Source organism: Dasypus novemcinctus, chromosome 19, assembly GCF_030445035.2.
Source record: "Dasypus novemcinctus isolate mDasNov1 chromosome 19, mDasNov1.1.hap2, whole genome shotgun sequence".
Lineage (NCBI taxonomy): Eukaryota > Metazoa > Chordata > Mammalia > Cingulata > Dasypodidae > Dasypus > Dasypus novemcinctus.
This window is the reverse complement of record NC_080691.1, coordinates 81469490-81490854: the sequence shown is the minus strand read 5'-3', so window position 1 is coordinate 81490854 and position 21365 is coordinate 81469490. Positions and strand designations below refer to the sequence as shown.

The 21365-nt window shown below is 58.6% G+C and overlaps 1 protein-coding gene and 2 non-coding genes across 6 annotated transcripts in view; 1 reads left to right on the top strand and 2 right to left on the bottom strand.

The window, feature by feature from the left end:
• Positions 1-17078, bottom strand: part of DPP9 (dipeptidyl peptidase 9) — a 46814-nt gene extending 29736 nt beyond the window's left edge. For 2 of the 4 annotated variants that reach the window (XR_011646568.1, XM_004464223.4), the window contains exons 1-4: positions 16919-17078; positions 16002-16054; positions 14169-14257; positions 9149-9402 (exon numbers count right to left, since the gene is read on the bottom strand). Coding sequence is in view for 3 of the 4 variants with exons in the window: in XM_004464223.4 (XP_004464280.2) it covers positions 9149-9402; positions 14169-14224 (310 nt within the window). In the remaining variant the exon portion in view is untranslated. Of the gene's footprint in view, positions 1-9148; positions 9403-10602; positions 10623-12588; positions 12671-14168; positions 14258-16001; positions 16055-16918 lie in introns of those variants that run through there. The other 2 variants (XM_004464224.4, XM_023590438.3) reach the window with 2 other exon arrangements.
• A 240-nt stretch (positions 17079-17318) lies between these two features.
• Positions 17319-17390, top strand: TRNAG-UCC (transfer RNA glycine (anticodon UCC)). The gene has a single exon. It is a non-coding gene; the product is annotated as a tRNA-Gly (tRNA).
• Positions 17391-17980: 590 nt separating this feature from the next.
• Positions 17981-18053, bottom strand: TRNAV-CAC (transfer RNA valine (anticodon CAC)). The gene has a single exon. It is a non-coding gene; the product is annotated as a tRNA-Val (tRNA).
• Between the last annotated feature and the right edge of the window lie 3312 nt (positions 18054-21365).

Here is a 21365-nt window from a genome sequence, read left to right as displayed (position 1 = left end):
AAGGCGGTGTCGTGGTTATTAACACCGTTTTTGGCAGACCCGGGGTGAGCCTCTCTGCGCAGAGGTGGGAGACCAAGGATGGAGGAGGCGCCTCCCGTGCCTGCAGCGGCACTGCAGCGCACGCCGGGCTGGGGTCCGACCATGACACGGGCTGCCGATGAGTTACGGAGCACGCCAGCCCCTGGATGCTCTTTTGATCCTGGGTTTCTCCAGCTCAGCGCGGTGCTTTTACGTCACCAAGACTGCCAAGACCGCCTCACGCTTGCTTGTTGCCCTTTTCCAAGAGCAGATCAGGCAGGCCCCGTGCCCGGTGCTTCCAGAACAAAGGGATGAACAGTATCTGTCCATTTATTTTATTTCTTTTTTCAAAAGATTTACTTATCCCCCTCATTGGTTGTGCTTGCTGTCTGCTATATCCATCTGCTGTGTGCTCTTCCACACAGAAACTGAACCCAGGACCTTCTATGAGACACCTCGGCTCCCTGCTTTGTGTCTCTCATTGTCTTTCCTCTTTTGTGTCTCCTTGTTGTGTCATCTTGGTACATCAGTTTGCCATGCCTGCCTGTCACACCAGCTCGCTGTCTCACTCACCTCCAGGAGGCACCGGGAACCGAACCTAGGGCCTGCTGTGTGCTAGGCAGGAGCTCAATCACTTGTACCACATCTGCTTCCCTGCCCATTTATTTATTTATTTTTAAAAGATTTTATTTCTCTCCCCTTCTCCTCCCCTCCCCCCCGGTTGTCTGTTCTCTGTGTCTATTTGCTGCGTCTTCTTTGTCCACTTCTGTTGTTGTCATCGGCACGGGAATCTCTTTTTGTTGCATCATCTTGCTGTGTCAGCTCTCTGTGTGTGCGGCACCATTCCTGGGCAGGCTGCACTTTCTTTCGCGCTGGGCAGCTCTCCTTGCGGGGCACACTCCTTGCACGTGGGGCTCCCCGACGCAGGGACTCCCCTGCGTGGCACGGCACTCCTTGCGCACAGCAGCACTGCACGTGTCTGCCCATTTACTTTTATCTTTACGGGTAGCTTCTTTTTAGGGACCTGAATCTTTCCATTTATAACAACATCTTGGTTGTGAAGTATGCTCAGCAAAAGAGATTTGCAAAAAAATACTAAGTTAATGGATTTCCTTTAATTTTTTGAGATTTATCTACTCCCCCCGGCCACTGTGTTGTCTGCTCTCTGTGCCATTCTCTGTGTGTTCTTCTGTCTGTTGTGTTCTCATTAGGCGGCTCTAGGAACCAATCCTGGGACCTTCTGGAATGGGAGAGAGGCGATTACTCTCTTGCGCCACCTCAGCTCCCGTTCTGCTATGTCTTCTTACTTTCTCTCCTCTGTGTCTCGTTGCGTCATCTTGCTGTGCCAGCTCTCAATGTCGGCTGGCACTCTTGCACAGGGGAACATTCTAGCGTGGGCCAGCTCGCCCTCATCAGGAGGCCCTTGGCATCAAACCCTGGACCTCCTATATGGCAGATGGGAGCCCAATCGGTTGAGCCACTTCTACTTCCCAAAGTTTCCTTTTAAAGTGGGCCGATGGGGGGAGACTGAGGCCCAAGCTCCATGGTGTGGTGTCTTTCATTCCCAGCTCGAGGTGCAAGCCTGGCCCTGCCACCCACACAGCAGCGGGGGCTTCCTTCCTTCTCAAGTTCTCCTGACAGGTGGGAACAAGAATCACGTGATGTGTGATTCTACGTACCTAAAGCTTCAGAGCAAGCAGATCCATAGACAGAACGTGGATTAACAATTAGGTTGCTGGAGGCTGGGGGAGACGGGGGAGTGGAGAGGGACTGCTAGTGGGCAGGGGTTCTTTTTTTTTCCTTTTTAGCAATTATTAATTGTTGTAAAGTACACACAGTGTGAAACTGATTTTCTCCCCAAGATAGCCCCCTCTTTTTGTTGTTTTTCTTTCTCCCTCTGCCTCCCATGCCATCCATCCACGGGTCCATCCCTTACTTGTTGCTTTTGCTCGCTGTTTGTGCTCGTTGTCTGCTTGTTTTTTCTTTAGGAGGCACCGGGAACCGAAACTGGCACCTCCCATGTGGGAGGGGGGTGCTCAACTGCTTGGGCCACATCCGCTCCCTGCTCATTTGTTGTTTGCTCATTGTCTTGCTCATTGTTTTTCACTTGTCTATATATTTTTTTCTTTAGGAGGCACCGGGAACCGAAACTGGGACCTCCCATGTGGGAGGCAGGTGCTCAACTGCTCGAGCCACATTCCCTTGACAGTCATTTCAACCATTTTAAGTGGATCATTCTTTTGACATGAAGTACACTCTCAACACCGTGGAACTTTCACTGCTCTCTATTTCCAGACTCGTTCTATCATCCCGAACCAAAACTCATACGCACTTAGCAATCACTCCCCACTCCTCCGTCCCCATCTCTGGTAACCACGGTTCTGCTTTCGGCCTCAACGAATTTGCTTGCTCTAAGTTTTTCACATAAAAGAAATCATACTCTATCTGTCCTTTTGTGTCTGGCTTATTTCATTCAAAGTGAAGTCTTCAAGATTCACCCACGTTGCAGTGTGGACCAGCCCCTCGCTTCCTCTCTTGGTGAACACTATTCCACCTCGGGGTGGCCTGCGTGCTGCTCCGCTGTCAGTGGACCCGTGGTGGGCTTCCACCTGGCGGCTCTCGTGACCTGCGCAGCGACCAGCGAGTGTGCAAGCACCTGTCCAAGCTCCCTGCTTTCAATTCCTTTGGGTCTACACCTAGGAGGGGCATTGCTGGGTCACCGGGTGATTCCACGTGTAACTTCCTGAGGAGCCGCCAAGCTGTTTTCCACACTGGCGGCACCATTTCCAGTTCCACCAACAGCGTCCAAGGGGTCCCATTTCTCCACACCTTTGCTAACACCTGGTTTTTTCAAATTTTAAAAAAGCCATCCTGGTGGGTGTGAAGTGATACTTCATTGTGGTTTTAATTTTCTATTTCTTTAATGGCGAACAATGTTCAACATGTCTTCCTGTATTTAGCTTTCTGAGTATCTTCTTTGGAAAAAACAAATCCTGGGCTTGATTTTTAATCAGGTTTTAATCGGGTTGTCTTACTGATGCTGGAGTTCTTTATATAACCTGAATTTTTAAACCTTTATCAGATACACGGTCTTATTGTAGTAACGACCTAGTTCAACTAGTACCAACCTAGTTTCAGTAGTACACAGACTCCCTATTTCTATATATCTCCTTGCCTCCCTTTTATATTGTTACTGGCTCAAATTACATCTTCATTCGTTGTCTGCCCATTAACAGAGATTTAAGTATTTTAGGGAAACAGATGTGGCTCAAGCATTGGGTGCCTGCCTACCACATGGGAAGTCCCTGGTTCAGTTCCTGGTCCCTCCTAAAGACGACAAGCAAGACAGCGAGCTGACGCGAGGGGCTGGCAAGGCAAGCTGATCCAACAAGATGACACAAAGACGAGATACAACAAGGAGACACGTGAGAGACACAACAAGCAGGGAGCAGATGTGGCTCAAGTAATTGAGTGCCTTCCTTCCACACGGAAGGTCCCAGGTTTGGTTCCTGATGCCTCCTAAAAAAGAAGATGAGCAGACACGGAGAGCAGGCAGCGAGCTCATACAATGGGGGGGGGGGGGAGAAAATAAAATAAAACAAAATGTTATTTTACATGTTTGTCGGGTAAGTCACACGGGGGGAGAAAGCAGTTACAAACAAAAGAACGGTAATACGGGATTTTCCATTTCCACAGGGGTCACCTTTACCAGTGTTCTTCATTTCTCTCATGCTTCAAGTTTCAGCCTGAAGGGCTCCCTTCAGCACTTCTTACAGGGCAGGTCTCCTGGTAACGAACTCACTCAGCTTTGGTTTATCTCTAAGTGCCTGGATTCCCCCTTCACTTCTGTAAGGTCATGGAACTGGGTAGAGAATTCTTGCTTGCTGGTTTTCTTCGTGCGTGACTTTTAGATATGCCGTCCCAGGTCTTCTGGTTTTGGATGGGAAATGCGGTCTAACCGGGGGAACCCCTCATCCGCCAACAAGTCGCTTCTCTCCTGCTGCTCTCGGAATCCTGTCCATGGATTTTGACAACTGCGCTCTAACACCCGTTTGTGTATGTACCTTCGAGTCCACCCTGTGGAGTTAGCTGGGCTGCCTCATATCTTCATGTCTTTCATCAGCCATGGGACGGTCCTGGCCTTGTTTCTTCAAATGCTTTTTTGGCCCCTCTCCCCCCTCGTGTCCTCCTGGGACTCCCCTGGTGTGCGTGTGTACGCTTGGTGGTGTCCCACGGTCCCTCGGGCTCTGTCCGCTCTCCTCCGCTATTTCTGCTTTCCTGCCCCTCACACTGGGTGTTCTCTATTGTCTTGTCTTCAGGTTCACTGAGCCTTTCTTCTGCCTACTGAAATCGGCTGCTGAATCGGAGTTTCGCACTTCTATTAACTCTGCTATGTAGCTCCAAAAAATTTCTGCTTGTTTCCCTTTTATCACTTCCTTCTCTTTTGTTCAGATGCTTTCCTGGTTTCCTTTAGTTCCTGTGCAGGGATTCCTGTGACGCACTGAACACACTGAAGACAGCTGGTTTAAAGTCTGATGAACAGTTCCAATCTATGAGCTTCCTTGGGGACAGAGTCTAGGAAATTCCTTATTTTTTCCTGTGAATGGGCCCCACGTTCCTGTTTGTCATTTTTTTTGTTGCTGAGAACTGGAAACCGTATGATGCTGTTTCAACTCTAGACACCTGGTTCCCCCAGTCCTCCGGGCGCCCAGCTGCCGGGTGTGCGCTGGTGGTGGTGAGGGCTGGAGCTGCCAACCCGACTATTTTCTTTTTAAGATTTATTTATTTATTTATTTCTCTCCCCTCTTCCCCCTCCCCCACCTTGTCTGTTCTCTGTGTCTATTTGCTGTGTCTTCTTTGTCCACTTCTATTGTCAGCGGCACAGAAATCTGTGTCTCTTTTTGTTGCGTCATCTTGCTGTGTCAGCTCTCCGTGTGGGCGGCGCCATTCCTGGGCAGGCTGCACTTTCTTTCGCGCTGGGCGGCTCTCCTTACGGGGCGCACTCCTTGTGCGTGGGGCTCCCCTACGCGGGGGACACCCCTGCATGGCCCGGCACTCCTTGCGCGCATCAGCACTGCACATGGGTCAGCTCCACACGGGTCAAGGAGGCCCGGGGTTTGAACCATGGACCTCCCATGTGGTAGACGGACGCCCTAACCAGTGGGCCAAGTCCGCCGTCCCCAACTTGACTTTTCTAAACCATTTTTGCACCCGCACAGGGAATGTAAAGAGAAGAGAGAAGAGTAAAACAGGCCTTCCCTCTTCGGGCTCCTCTGCCGCTTCTGCCTGAGGGGTTTGGAACCAGGGCCGCCCACCAAGCTGGCCCCCAGTGACCCAAGGGAGCTGATCAAGAGCAGTGGAGGGGAGCGGGTGCTGCTCAGTGGGTGAGCGCCTGCTTCCCACGGACAAGGTCCTGGGTTCAATCCCCAGTGCCTCCTAAAAACAAACGAAAAGACGAACTCTCCTTGGGGAGCCGGTACTGCTCAGGGGCTGAGCGCCTTCTTCCCATGGACAGGGCTCAGGTTCAATCCCCGGCACCTCCTGAAATGAAAAGGAAAGCAGTGCCCGGCGATCAGACCCACACGCCTGGTTGGAGGCCTCGGTGCTTAGAGTCCGCCCTGGCCCAGCGGGCGGCACCAGGGGCCTGGGCTGCCGTCCCCGCTGACGCCGGCCGTGTGGCTGGAGGACGGGGGTTGTGGCCGACCCATGGGGAGTGCATCACTGATATTTACCAGCCTCTCCCTCCTGCTGTTCCCTGGGAGCTGCGCAGTATCAGAGTTCCAGGAACAGCGGATCCTGACAGCGCCTGCCGGTTCTGGAGCAGCTTTGGTGGAGGGCTCGATCCCCGGAACTGCCTACCCCGCTGTCTTCTCACTTTCCCCCTCGCAGGGTTTTTTTGGGTGAAGGAAATGTTCTAAGAATCAGTGTGGTGACGCCACGTAATTGGATATGCTAAGACCAACGATTCATATGCTGTTGAGGAGTGAGCTTCCTGGGATGTGAATCATAACTTTAGAAAAAAGGCCTCAGGCAGCAGCGCGGAAGGCTGGGAGGGAGCAGGCGGTGGTTTCAGGCACGTGGCTTCTGCTCTGGGCCTGCCTCTGTCCACAGGGACTCTCTGGAAAAGCCAGAAGTTTCCAAACAGGAAGTCCAAGGAGCAGCCTTGCCAAGGCCACCGGAGCCACCTTCCCTGGCGAGCTGGTTAATAAGTGATCGCGCCCAACAGCCCGGCCGGCGCACTTCCTGGGTGAGCCGCTGCTGGCTCAGCGACGACGGTCAGGGCACAGCCAGGGGCTGGGCCGGCGAAGACAGCGACGACTTCTGCCGTCGCCGTCCCGCCCCTGCCTTGACGGGGCCGCGTGGACTCGACTCCCCGGCACACACATCTGCTGGCGGCCCACGAGGCCACAGACGCAGCAGGTGACCCAGGCCTGCGCAAACGCCGTCGACCCTCACTGCGCCAGGTCAGCGCACCACTGGAGCCCGCCCGGGACGTGGGCTTCCTGCCCCCGCAGGGGCCTGTGGGTGGTGGGGGGAGGACGTGGTCTGTGTGGGGAGCCGAGGGGAGATGGTGGGAGCCCCTGCACCCCAGCAATGGGAGCAACACGCCCCGTTCTGCCGACCCAGCCTGCGTCGGGTTCCATCACCCAGCCCCCGACAGCCTTGGCCGGTGGCCCGGAGGCGAGCCCTGCGTGACGCCCAAGGCCACCACCGTCCCCAGTGGGGAGGCGGGTGCACAGAGGCGAGCAGCCCAGGCCCGCACCACCCGCTGGGCACCAGCGACACCCGGGGGCTCCGAAGGGGACCGAGCCGCCCTGTAACCAAGTGGGGGCCGTGGGGAGGACCCCAGGCCTCGAGTGTGAGGTGGCAGGGGTACATGGCGCGGGCTGGATCGATCCAATGGCACCACGTCGCCCCGAAAGAGACGGGATGGCTGCTGGGCTGGGGTCTCCTCTTGCCCACGCCTCGCTGCCCCCGTCTCCCTGGGGTGGGTCCCCCACCCCCACACTCGCGGGCCGCAGCTACCCGGACGCGGAGCAGACATCTGTCCTACGTGCAGCCCACCGTGGATGCGCGCGTCTGGAGAAGGCCGACTGGTTGTCGCCAGAGGCTGAACCCCGGGCGTACCCCTCCGGGGCTGGGGAGGTCGTGGCTGGGGGGGGGGAGGTGGAGAGAAGGGGGGGACTGGGAGCGCAGGCGCGAAGAGGACGGTGGGGACGGAGAGGGGTGGAAACACAGGTGGGTGCCCGGGCCTGTGGGGCCTTCCCGGATGCGGGGGTCAATCCCTGGCTTCCGGGAAACCTCCTGCTGGGGCCTGGGAGGCGCCCTCGACGGCTCGCGCTGGCTCAGCGGGCCCACGTTTCTTTCCAGAGCCCTGCAGAAGGCTGGGAGTCCAATACCACACGCCTCACCCTGCGACCTTTGAACCGGTGACCTGACCAGGCCAAGCAGGACTGCGCGGTTGGGGTCGAGCTGGAGGGGCGGTCCTGGCTCAGCCGCGTGGACCCTGAACGCGGTCCCGAGGGGCCTCACAGCGAGCAGGCACAGGCTCTGACAGACAGACGTGGCCGTGGACGCAGGCAGCGGCAGCCACGAGACGCCGCAAGAGGCGGTGCACAGGGGCGGCCCCGGCGCCTCCGCGGGGCGCGTGGTCCTGCCAACCCCTGGATTTCGGCCCCGGGAGGCGGCGTCTGGCCGGAGGGCTGTGAGCGGAGGCGCGGGTGTAGCGTTAAGCCGCCCGGTTTGTGCCGCTCAGCAGCGGCAGCCGCAGGGGACCATGGAAGCACGGGGCCCGGAACTGAACTCGCACTGAGTGCGTGGCTTGAGGAAGCACGCGTCGGGGGGCTGGGCGGCCGGGGACCCCAGGAGAGGAGAACGGGGGCAGGCTGCCCTCCGTTGTGATCGGGCCCCCAAACGCGGCACTTCCGGTCCTCGCCGCCACGTGCGTTCCTGGGGACGTGACGCAGGCAGCAGCCCCGGTGCCGATTCGGTGCCCGCTCCTATTTGGCTAGAGCCAGCAGGCGTTTTCCGTCAAGGGCCGGGGAGGAAATGTTTTCGGCCCACGGCCTGCAACCAGCAATGGGCAACGTGGGAACGCACGGACGTGGCAGGGCTCAGGCGAAACTTTGTTTCCAAAACCAGGTGGCCGTCGGGTGCGACCCCGCCTCCTCCTCCGACCTCACCACGGAAGCGTGCCTGGCGCCGCCGGGGGATGGGCACGGCGTCGGGCGCCTGTCGCCGCGCAGAAGCGTTCACCGCGGGGCCAGCCGCGAGGGACGGACTGGGTCTGCCCACGGCCGAGGCTGGCATTCGTCCGCGCACCCCAAGAGCTCCTGAGGGCCCCCGTGGGCAGGCGCTGCTCCCGGGGCGGCGAGTCTGCGTGAGAGCCTGGCCTGGCGCGCGACTCCAGCGCCGCCCTTGCCTGCCTGTGGGTGTCTGGAGGCGCTTTTGAAGGTCACGGCTTTGAGCGGGGGCGACAGAGGACACTTCTGGCCTCGAGTGGGTGCAGGCCTGGGCTGCCGCCCGACTCCCTGCAGCACCCAGGGCGGCCCCCGCCACCAGGAACGGGCCAGCCCCGCCAGCGAGCAGGCCGCGGCTCCTTCCTGCTCGGGAGGGCCGCCGGGCGAAGGTGGCCTCCGTGGAGCCCCGTGCCAGCTACTCACTGCCCGCTGGCCGAGGGCGAGGCCCCGGGCTGACTGCCGAGGCCACTGAAGGGACGGCGACCCCACCCAGGCCCCGGAGGCATGCGCGCTCCGGGCTCCTTTTTCCAGGCCCTGGGGGCTTCCGGACACGTAGCTGGGGGATGAGCTCCCCCAGGGGCATCCTGCGCCCAGGCCCTAGACCCCCAGCCCAGGCCTGTCACCAACCCCACCAGGCTGGGACCCGGCAGTGGAGACGTGCCTCGGGGCGGGGCCAGGCTGCCCGTCGCCCTGGAAACCAGCTCAGGGACCCGAACCCCGGCTCTGAGAGCGGCGGGGTGGGGCTGTGCTCTGCTCCGCCTGCCGCACGCCCGACCCTCGCGGGGGACCCTGCCGCCCCCCTTCAAGCAGGCCCCAGGCCGTCCCTGCCCACGGGAAGGGGCCTCCGAGCAGGCCAGGGCGCAGGGGCGCGCCTGGGGCCCCTGGCTCACCCAGGTAGTAGAGGCGGTGCGAGTGCGGCCCGGCCTCGTCCGTCTTCTGCACGAACTGGAAGTCGTGCGGCGCCTTGTTGACGATGAGCCCCGAGTACTTGCGGCTGCCGTGGATGATGCTCCGCAGCCCGTCCCACGAGCGCTTCTGCACCTCGAAGCGGGACGCCGGCTCCTCCGCGGCGGCCGCATCGCCCCGCTCGGGTGCCGGGCCCGTGCTGGCCATCCTGTCCGCCCCCTCAGAGTTCAGCGGGAAGCTGCGGGGGGGGGGACAAGCGGGACGACGGTGAGCGGGCGGGCCGTACGGAGTCCTACCCAGCAGCCGCCCCCGCGGCAGGCACTCGGGAATCATCCAGACGTGCCCCAACCCGCCAACCGCCCTGGCTCTGCCCCCTAAATACAGCTAGTCTCCCTTGAACACTGGTGACCCTCTAAAGAGCCAAGCCAGGAGCGGGTGTGGCTCACGCAGTTGAGCGCCTGCCTCCCCGTGGGAGGTTCCAGGTTCAGTTCCTGGTGCCTCCTAAAGAAAACAAGCAGACAATGAGCAGACATTGAGCCAAACAATGAGCAGGAAAACAGATGTGGCTCAAGCAGTTGGGCTCCCGTCGACCATATAGAAGGTCCAGGGTTCAATGCCCAGGGCCTCCTGGTGAGGGCGAGCTGGCCTGCGCGGCAAGCTGGCCCACACAGAGGGCCAGCCCACACAGGAATGCTGCCCTGTGCAAGAATGCCACCCAACGTAAGAGTGTTGGCCGATGCAGAGAGCTGGCACAGCAAGATGAGGCAACAAGGGACACAGAGGAGAAACAATAAGAAGACATAGAAGACCAGGGAGCTGAGGTGGCACAAGAGAGTAATGGCCTCTCTCCCATTCCGGAAGGTCCCAGGATCGGTTCCCAGAGCTTCCTAATGAGAATATAAGCAGACACAGAAGAACACACAGCGAATGGACACAGAGAGTGGACAATGGAAGGAAGGGGTCAGGATAAGTAAGTAAATAAGTCTTAAAAGAAAAAAAGAACAGATAAAGAAAGGGCAGATAACAAGCAAAAACAAAACACTAAAGGAAAAGGGAAAGAGTGTTGCTCAAGCAATCAAGCGCCCGCCTCCCACATGGGAGGTTCCAGGTTTGGTTCCCGGTGCCTCCTAAAGAGAAGACGAGCAGGCAACAAGCAGACATTGAGCAAAAACAAGGAGCAGATGAGAGAAGACGAGCAGAGAACAAGCAAAAACAAAACAAGACGAGCAGGGAGCAGATGCGGCTCAAGCACTTGAGCACCCTCCCACATGGGAAGTCCCGAGTTTGGCAAGAAAAAAACAAACACAATGAGCAGACAAGAAGCACCAGCAACCAACCAAAAAACAAACGAACGAGAAACAAGGAGCAGACAGATGAGGGAGCCATCTCGGGGCGGGGGGACCAGGCCACTGACACCGCTCCCCTGAACACAAGCCACCTTCTGCTGCCTGGACTCCCCACATCCACTGCAAATCACATCCCGTCGCTGAAAGCCCTGCCTCGGTATCCCACGGCGGCTCGGCCAGGACCCCAAGGTCTCGTCGCCCCCTGCAAGGCTTGCCATGCCCTGTTGGTGCTCGCCGCCCCGCGGCCCCTCACACAGTCCCCCTCCCGACGGCCCCGGGGCCTCTGTGCCTGCTGTCCCTGCCGCCCGGCACACTCTCTTCCTTCTCTTTGCTTGACTCGTCGCTAAGCAGAGCTCAGCTCAGAGCAAGGGCGGGGCCTCCAGAACCTTCCACCACCATCCATCCGGAAGCTGGCTCTTCGGTCACCCTCCACGTGCCACCTGGCTCCGCCCCCCTCGGGTGCTCCGCTCCATCTCCCCGCCTAACACCCGCCTGCCCCACGGCTGCGTCCTGGGATCTCCCAGGGCTGGCGACACCCACGGCAGGCAGCCCACCCACGGCTGTGGCGTGCACCTCTCCCCCCCCCAGTCACGGGCGGACACGCTGGCTCCCGGAACGGGGGCTGGGCCAGGCTCAGCACCTGGCCCTCGCGCCCATGTGCTGTCGGCGTGCTGTCCGGCAGGGAGCCCACCCGGGGCCGCACCGGCCGTGCTCGGGGCCCTGGGAAGACACACGCCAGGAACGGGGCAAGTCAGGACAGGAGGAGGAGCAGGTGCTCGGCCGCGGACCCTCCCCTTCCGCCTGCCCCCGTCACCTACACACTTCTTGGCCAGGTAAATATTTGTTCTAAGGAAATATAAACATGGCCGTGGCGGGCCAGGCCCGGGACAGCCCAAGGGGCTGAGAGGGGAGGAAGGGGGGAGGCAGAGACAAGCCAGGGTTGCCCCTCATTCCTCCACGGCCGCCGGACGCCCGAGCCCTTCCTGGGTGCCCCCAGCCCTGGGCTTCCACGGCGCGGCCCCAGGGCAGACGCTTTGCTCGCAGAGGCCCGGGCTCGCTGTGGGAAGAGGGGCCTGGCTACGCCGCCGCCCGTGAGAGAAACGGGGGCGTGGGGTGGCCGGGTTCCAGGGGGACCACGGGTGGAGCAGGGCTGCCCCTGGGCTGTGGGGCGCCCCATTCCCGGAGGACCCCACCCCTTGCTAAGGAAAGGCCCCATGGGGCCTGCCTTGAGGAGCAGCGGGGAAAGGGCGCTCGAGACCGTGACCTTGAAGAACCAGGCCTGTCTCGCGGCGGCCACCTGAGGTGTGCCCCTTCCGTGCCAGGTGGGGGGACCGAGACCGGCGGGCGGGAGGGCCGGTGCCCAGACAGCGCCGCCCGCTGAGGCGCCCCGGGCCGGGCTGGGGGAGACCTCGGGCCCTCGCGCTCCCGGGATGCCGGCTGGGCCCAGGGGCCGGGGGCCGACACTGGCAAGAGCCCCGTGCGGCCCCTTGGGGAGGTGACGGGCGAGTCACTGCCGGTGGGGTGGCCCTTGTCACCTTCCGGCTCGACCCCGGCGCGGACGGGAGGCAGGGACGCTGCAGCCCTGCTGAGCCCCCCTCGACCTGTGGCAGGGCCCAGGGGGACGGCAGCCAGTGCGGGGGTCTCCGCTCCTCCACGGAGGCTCAGAAGAGATGGGTTGCGGATGCCAGAGTTGCCGGGGCCCCTTTGGTCAGAGACCGGGTCGGGGAGCGGCGGGGGCTGGCGGGGGCCACGTGGGGCCCCCTGGCCTGCGGCAGGGCCGGGGCTTTGTCCCCAGGACGGGGGGCCAAGCAAGGGCCGAGGAGGGAGCGGCTGAGAGGTTGAGAACCAGCTTGGGCCGAAGCGCAGCTGGCAGTGAGCCCACAAAACCCGGCCGCACTCGCTCCTCGGAGCCGCCCCCCACCCTGCAAACTCCGCCACCCCAAGGGCCCTGCTCCGGGCAGGGACACAAACAAACAACAACAACACGGCAGGGACACAAACAAACAACAACAACGCAGCGTCCCCAACTCCCCAGCAGGACTCCACCAGCGAAGGGCCGCGCAGCGTCCCGGACAAACCAGGCAGCCCGTCTCCACAGCAATCAACAGCAAGGCGATCAGCTTATCTCGCCTGCCATCGCCGCAGAGAGCCCAAGGAGCGAGAGCGCAGTCCAGGAGACGGGACACGAAGCGGGACATCAGGAGGTGCCTCCAAGAACCTTCCGGAAGGGGCCGGATCTCCGAGCCGGCTGGCTCGAGCCTCTCCCTGCCGCCCTCCCACCAGGAGGCAGGGGGGTGGTTCTCGAGGAGCGAGTCACGAGGGGCCATGTCCCCAGCCGGCGCCAACGGGGGAAGCGCGAGCAGATTCCAAGCCACTCGACTCCAGACTCCAGCCCGCCTGCGCTCTTCTGACCGGCCAGGGGACGCCTTCGAAGCCCGCGACGCCCCTCCTCAGGGACAGGCCAGGTCCTCGGGACTGAGGGTGGGGACAGCTCGCCGCCCCCGGAGCATCTGCTAAGGGCCCCTGTGCGGCGCGCAGGGAGGGCAGTGGGGGGGGCACGCAAGGAAGAGCTGTGGATTCCCAGTCTTGGCCGCGGCGCTGAGGTTCAGGCCGACCGCGCAGTGAGCGGGCGCTCGGCGGGCACCGGGCCACGGGCGGGGCGTCTGGAGGGCACCGTGTGGAACGAGGAAACGCCTCTTAGGGCCCCTTAGGCGGCAGGCCCGGAGAGTGGAGGTGCCTGGGGGGACGGCAGGTAGGCCTGGCGCCACCCCGGCGTCTGCTCTGACAAGCGGCCTTCACGTCGAGTCTGTTCGCCCACCGGCACCTTGTGCCCGCGTCGGCAGCTGTCCTCGCGGCGTGGGTACGCCTGGGGCACCGGGGCCCGGATGGCCGCCTATTTTTGGGCCAGGCATCTGGGAGCCCCTGACCTTCACGCCACCCCCGTCTTCTCAGGGCTCCGCTTCCGCCCGTCTCCCCTCCCCCAGCACTCGTCCCCTCGCAGAGCCAACGAGCCTGCGAGCGCCGGGGACTGGGGACCCGACAGCGGGCTGAGTTTGCCCGGCTGAGGAACTGCCACGGTCTTTCCGCCCCGCGCCAGGCCCCACGTCACGCCCGTCGCTGCCTCGGATCCTCGTGGTGAGCTTGGGGCAGGGGCTTCCGGGGTCAGGCCCGTTTGGGGGAACGGAAAACAGGCTAGGAGAGGTCGACACCGCACGGCGAGGCCTGCCGGATCCAAAAGCCGCGTCCTGACCACCTGACCGCCGGGCCGCGGTTCCCAGCCGCCGTGGCTCTGCCCCCACCCCTGGGAATGCTGGGCCATGTCTGGGGACACCTTGGCGGTCACGGGTGGACGTAATGGTCAAGACCAGGGGGGAGGGGCTGCTCCTGGCACCTGGAGGGCGGAGGCCGGGGACGTGCGCAGCACCCGATGGCGCCTGGGCCAGTGCCCGCGCTGGAGGATGAGCCAGCTCCGGCCAGTACGGGTGGAAAATGCGGCACAGGGCAGTGCTGCATCCTCACGCAAGATAACCTGAGCTCAGCGAGGGGGGCCCCGGGGGAAGGGAGAGGAGACGCTCCCTCCGATCCAGAGACTTGGGGCGCCACGGCCTGGCCCCGAATCGGAGCTCCCAGGGCGAGGACACCGCAGCGTGCGTCTTACCTTCTCCAACTGCCTGTGTGCTCGTTGTCCAGGCGTAACTTCTTAACTTTCCGCATGAACCGCTCAGCTGGCTTCGGGACCGGGGGAGCCTGCGGTGAGACGAGAGGCCGGGTGGCAGGGACTGCCCGGAGCCAGGAGCGCACCCTCTTGTCCCTTCCCGCGTCCGGGCAGCCCTCTAGGCCTCCGGGGACTCCCGGATACTGAGGACCTTCCGACGACGCGGGCGGTTCAGGCCCTGCCCTGACACGCGAGAGGGGGAGGGCGTGTGCCAGGCCCTGGCAGCTTCCTCTCCGGGCGGCTCTCCCAAGGTGAAAGGGGGATCTTGGCCGACGCGAGTTTCGAATGACTCCAGGGATGCCGAGCGCGGGGCACCTGCCAGGAGCGGAAGCGTTCCCAATTCCTCGCTTCAGCCCTGCTGACCCTGCCCTTGACTGCGGCGCTCCGGCCAGACCGGCCTCTCCCTGACACGCATCCCAGCGCAGGTCCCTTTCGCTGCCTTTGGCACTGCCTGCTCCTTCTTATCCTTCCAGGCCCCGAACACCTCTCCCAAGCTCCTCCCCCGTCACCTCCATCCCCAGAGCCCAATCGCTCCAGGACAGACGTTCTCCACTGGGGGCAACTCTGCTCCAGGGGATGCCGGGCAGTGTCTGGAGACCATCGTGGTTCTCACGACTGATGGGTGCTCCCGGGATCGAGTGGGGGGAGCCAGAGATGCTGCTCAAGACCCCCCAGTGCCCAGGGCGGCCCCCAAAGCCAACCGGAGCAGGGCGGGAGCCTCTGCAGTTATTAAGTGGGACGAAAACCGAGTCCCAGCTCTAGGTCACACTGGACGCCAGAATGGGGTCCCGGTGGGTGAGACGGTATAAACCAGGGTGGCCCCAGCTTCTGGGTTTCCCCTCCACTCCCGACGCAGTTTGTGTATTTAAACGTGTGCAGCCTCCTGGGATGGCAGCAGGCCGGGTGCTCATGGGACACAGAATCTCTTGCCAAGGGAACCCGTCTAGGTGTTCAAAGACAATGCAGCAACTTTTGACCATGAGACAAAAGTCATGATGGAAGACGGGAAGCAAACGTTACTGTGAAGAAGGACCAGTTTTGCTCTCAAGTCAGCATTGGAAAACGTGGGCTCTGGTGTCAGAGACGGGTTCAAATCCTGACGTCTGAGCTATGTGACGTTGGGAAAGCCACTTAAACCTCTGTGCCCCAATGTTCCCAGCTACAAAACGGGACTATGGTGCCTACACCTAGGGCAACTGTAAGGATAAAGCGAGACGGTACACTTTTACTTTTTTTTTAGGAGGTACTGGGGATTGAGCCCAGGACCTCGTAAGTGGGAAGCAGGCGCTCAACCACCGGGTACCACTCCCAAGTTGGTACACTTTTATTAGAGTACAGTGCCTGGTGTATCCTAAGCTGAGTGACAGTTGATGTTTTCCACTACACAAGTATTTAAAATCACACGAAGGAGAGACTTGAACCAAAGTCCCTTTTGGAGCCAGAATCCCCATCACTCGCCTCCTGAGGGCCAGGCGCTGTTAGGTGTGGGAGAGTGGAAGCCCCTCTTCTCCAAATCCCCAGCTGGGATCACACTCTCCCCTTTGTCTCCCCCAGATCTTCAGAGGGTTCTGACCAGCGGCCAGAGGGGGAAAATGGGCATTGGGTGGATAGAAAAGTCTCCGGCAAGTGACAGAAAGTGGCAGCCACTGCCACAGGCAGTGCCTCCAGAGCCTGACAACACGATTTCCTGTTGGTTTCTCGGTCCCTGAGCAGGCACATGAATCCTGCCAGCCCACGGCCCATCTTTCCTGGCTGCCCAACGCCCAGCACACTGACCTTCTACAGAGTCGGGGTGGCTCCCATTCCAGCTGCTGGCGTGAAACACCGACCTGGACAGAATTAAACGTGTCGTCAACACGGTGGGCTGGAGGAACTGGCGAACCAAAAGCTCCCCGACCACTCAGGAGTCTCCGACTGCCAGGCTTAATTCTCTCTTCCTGGACAGGCTATAGGTACAGCCTCACAGCCCTGCAGCACTGATTTTACAGCCTGGGCTGCTCAGGGGAGAAAAGCCTTGCCAAGAGGACTCAAACGAAACCCCCAGGATCCAGCTAGGGACTACTAGGGACTTTACTCCCAGCTCCTGGAAAGTAGGTTCAGTTCTTACTGCCGAGGCAAGTGACTTCCTCACAGCTGGCGGAAGCCAGGGGTGGGGTCGCGGGTGAGCAAAGGGAAGGGGCCACGGGTAAAGGTTCAGCTGCCACACAGAGGAGGAGGAGGCGACAGGGCCGGCCCAAGGTTTGGGTGGGGAAAGAGACGGGGGTCCGGACACCCTTGGAGAGAAAGGGCTGGACCTTGTGGGGACGGGGCCGGAAGATCAGGAGGGGGTGGCAGAAGACCAAGCTTCGGGAGCTGGTGGGGAAGGGCCGCCAGGCACGGAGATGGCCTCTGCCCTCACCCGCCGTGTCTGTGACTGCGTGGGGATGGCAGCAGCGGGTCGCGGGCCCTCCAGAGGCGGCTGGGAAGGGCGACGCGGCCACGGTCGGTGGCTGCGAGAGGGTCCTGGGCGCGGCCAATCCCCCGAAGGGCCGACGCCAGGTAGGGGGCCGCCTGGCTGGCTGGCGAGCAACGGGCTGGGTGCGAAGCCCCGCCGGGGAGAGCGGAGGCCGGGCCCGGGGCGCAGGGCAGCCCGAGGCCCGGGGGCCGCTCCGTGGCGGGGCCGGGGCGGGCCGGGGCGGGCGGGCGCGGCTCACCGGGCTGGGCAGGGCTGCGCAGGGCGTCCCGGGGCCGGCGGCGCCTCAGGCTCGCGGCTCCATGGCCCGGACTACGGCCCCGGAAGTGGCGGGCGCGGGGGACGGCGGCGGCGGCGGACACGGGGGACCCGGCGGCTCCGGCCCCTTTGACCCGGAAGTCGAGGAGCCTAGGCGGCGGCCTGGGATTGGCCAGCGCCCGGGCGGCACCAAAGAGCCCGAGGCGCTTGGGGGGGGACACGCGCTACCCGGCTCTCGGAGGCGGCGTAGAACATCCCATGGGGCAGCGTCTTCCGGCGCCGTGAGGAACGTGGAGGCGAGACACCCCCGCGTGACTTGGTATCGCCCCGTCCAGCCGATGAGCCACCTACAAAGGAAGCGTAGCCAGCTCATTCTTCGCCCAGCGTTGGTGGTATAGTGGTTAGCATAGCTGCCTTCCAAGCAGTTGACCCGGGTTCGATTCCCGGCCAACGCAGTTGCATTTTGCTACTACTCACTGCAACGCATTTCAATTAAAAGCATTACACCGCAAGTGGCAGGTATGCGGGAGTAGTTTTCTAAAATTCCGCAGTCGGGAAACGGACTTTGGCCCAGTGGTTAGGTCGTCCGTCTACCACATGGGAGGCCCGCGGTTCAAGCCCCGGGCCTCCTTGACCCGTGTGGAGCTGGCCCATGCGCAGTGCTGATGCGCGCAAGGAGTGCCGTGCCACACAGGGGTGTCCCCCGCGTAGGGGAGCCCCACGTGCAAGGAGTGCCCCCATGAGAGCCGCCCACCGCGAAGGAGGGAGCAGCCTGCCGAGGAATGGCGCCGCCCACACTTCCCGTGCCGCTGACGACAACAGAAGCGGACAGAGAAACAAGATGCAGCAAAAAGACACAGAAAACAGACAACCAGGGGAGGGGGGGGGGAATTAAATAAACAAAAATAATAAATCTTTAAAAAATAAAAAATAAAATAAACATAATCTTTCTCTTTAAATAAAAAAAAAAATAAAATAAAATGAAATAAAATAAAATTCCGCAGTGAATTTTGATAGTTACGAGAAAGGAAGAAAATGTAGACCGTGTTCCCGCCCGGGATCGAACCGGGGACCTTTCGCGTGTGAGGCGAACGTGATAACCGCTACACTACGGAAACCCTCGGGGGTGTTTCTCGTTGCACATTCACAGGAAGAAATGTATTTTATTGTACTTTGTTCCATTGGCGTTTCTGATATGAATGGTATTTGGTGGCCATCAGTGGAACTCATTTCAGCTCTTCTTGAATGCCCAGAAGGAAAATGAAGATTACTTCTGACACACCCACCTTTATTACTTTATCGTCTATAAACTCTCTATTAAAGCAATCCAAGACAAAAACTGCCCAGAAACCAACGCTGCATCAAGCCAGTGTTTCATGGGTTCAGTTCGTAGATAGAATCTACGTTACAAATGTCCCTTGTGTCTCTTTCTATATATTTACCATTTTGCTTCAGCCCAAACCACTTTCTAAGAGAACTTTTTAAGAAAGAGATTTGTATGAAGTGTGTATTTCTGCACACTAGGTAAAAGAAATTTGGAAGAAAAAAGTCAGGAAAGTAGATCATTCAAATGACTTTTCATCTCATGACTTGTGAACGTTTCTTTCTAGAAAGGAGAAGGAGAGGAGAAAGAAAGAAGGCTGTGAGGTCTGATTGTTTAGGGCTGGAATTAGGGTGAGGCAAGTGAAGCACTGCCTCTTCCCAGTGCAAAAGTTAGGGTGGCTTCAAAAACTCATTAATTGAGATGAATTATTTTATGCAATATTCTAAAAAAGTAAAGATTAATCTAAAGTTTTGGACTCTAAGGCCCCCCTCTATATAGCTTTTTTTTTTTTTCCGTCTTTTTAAATGGCATGTGGCCATTTTTAAACGCTGGCATCCTGTAAGGCTGAGGGAAGGACTTTAGTCTTTACCCTAAGAGCAGTGGGAAGACGTGGAAACTTTCTACCTGGGAGGGGTCCTGATGCAATGTGTGTTTTGCAAGTCTTTCTCAGGCTCTGAGGAGGGGTGGGGAGAGACTGTGTGTTGGGGGGGTGGAAAAGGGGTGGAACAAGACTGGGAGGAGATGGGACAGACAATGTGCAAGCCCTGCGGGAGGCAGAGATGAGTAGACGTGTTGAAGGAATATTTGGTTCTCACCCCCCTGGGATGGCTATAATATGGTGCATAAAAGACAGACAATCGCAAGTGTTGGCAAGGCTGGGGAGAACCTGGAACCATTAGCCACCGTGGTGGGAAGGTAAAATGGGGCATTCCCTTTGGAAAGCAGTCTGGCAGGGTCTCGGAAGGTTCAGTGTGGAAATACCGTGTGACCCAGCAACTCCCGCTCCCAGATATAAACGCGGGAGAAATGAGTACAATATCCATGCGAAAGCATGTTCATGTCAGCATTATTCACAATAGCCAAAAAGGGGACATATTCCATATGTCTATCAGCTGGTGAATGGATCCACAAATGGGGTTCCTTCATTCAGTGAAGTATTATCTGGCCATAAAAAAGAGTGAAGGCTTGATACATGCGACAACATGGACAAACCTTGAAAGCATTTTGCGAAGTGAAAGAAGCCAGTCACAAAAGGACACAAAGGGTATGATCCCATTTATATAAAATGTCCAGAAGGGACAACTCTATAGAGTCAGGAAATAGATTAATGGATGCCGGAGACTGGGGGCAGGAGGGGAGTATGGTTTCTTTTGGGGATGATGAAAATGTTCTGGAATTAGTTAGTGGTACTAGTTGCATACCCCATGAAAATGCTAAAAAAAAATTGTATACTTTAAAGTGGGTGAATTGTGTAGTATATGAATTCTATCTCCATAAAGCTGTTAAAAAATGTTCGCAGGACTTGGTGATAGAGTGGGACTGGAATATAAGAACGATATTGCCAACAATGACCCTTCCAGAAGATGAAATTTATGGGGAAGTGGGCAATTTGCTACTTACTGAGTTTGAGCTGCCTTCAAGAAATTTAAAAAAAGAGAGAGAGGGTAGCGGGTGTAGCTCAAGTGATTGTGCACCTGCATCCCATGTATGAGGTCTGGGTTCAATCCCCCATAAAAACAAATGAGTCAAGTCTTGATCATAAGGCTCAAAATCTCAGAGGAGAGGTCAGAGCTGAGGCTAAACAGTTAATTCTCATTATTTGGGGGTAGTTGTGCAAACTCTGAATTGGTGAAGACGGAACCATTGCTCCTGGGAAAATACAGGGTTACGCTCCTGTGGGCCTTTATATCTAACCCCGTATTGCGTGGCATACTATTTAATTCAACTTTGCTTCCTCCTTAAATTTTCAATGATTTCCCAGGCAGTTCCTTGTTTCACCAGCCTTTCACAGACTGCCCCCATGTAACCCTGTCTAGAAACAGTATCATTGCCTTCAGAACATGTTAGAGCAACCTTTAAACAAAGTCTCTGAACATTTAAGCACGGTTAATCATAAATCGCAAAGCAGACAGGTGACTGGAGCTCATTAAATAAGGCGTTGATTCATTAACGTTGAACTCACAGCCAGCAGTGCTATAACTCACGCCTGAAGAACCTACTTTGACACAAGTATTTCCTCCAGGAGGGGCCATCAGCACCTTCTTACATTTAGAAACACTGGACAGCACTTCGGCACTACTCTGGGAGACCATTTTAAACCCCAAAACCCCCAAGAAGATGTACAGAAATGCAAAAGAGTAGCACTCAATGGACTGGGAGGGGGAAGCAGACTTGGCTCAATGGAGAGAGCGTCCGCCTACCACATGGGAAGTCCAGGGTTCAAACCCAGGACCTCCTGACTTGTGTGGTGAGCTGGCCCATGCACAGTGCTGCTGCGTGCAAGGAGTGCCATGCCACACAGGGGTGTCCCCCACGTAGGGGAGCCCCACACACAAGGAGTGCTTCCCTTAAGGAGAGCTGCCCAGCGCGAAAGAAAGTCCAGCCTGCCCAGGAGTGGTGCCACACACACAGAGAGCTGATGCAGCAAGATGATGCAACAAAAGAGAGACACAGATTCCCAGGCCACTGACAAGAATAGAAGCAGACGCAGAACACACAGCAAATGGACATAGAGAGCAGACAACTGGGGCAGGGAGCAGGGGGATGGGGAGAGAGATAAATAAAAAAATAAATCTTTTAAAAAAAAGACTGTGAGGATACGCACTGACAGCAGGAGAGCTGAAACAAGAAGGCAAAGAGTTGCCCAGTTTAACCTCAGATAAGAATGTGGGCGTTGGGTGACTCAAATTTTTTTGCGCTCTGCACATGTCCACACATGACCATGAAAGTGCTATGAAAATGGAATCCATGAATAATGAGGACTGACTATGCATGTAAAACTCATCAGAGACAATATTTGAAGGCCTGGAGGATGACAAAATTGTACAAGGAGAGGGACAATGGGTGAGACTAGAAGCAGTTCTAAAAAAAACTGAACCTTGAAAAG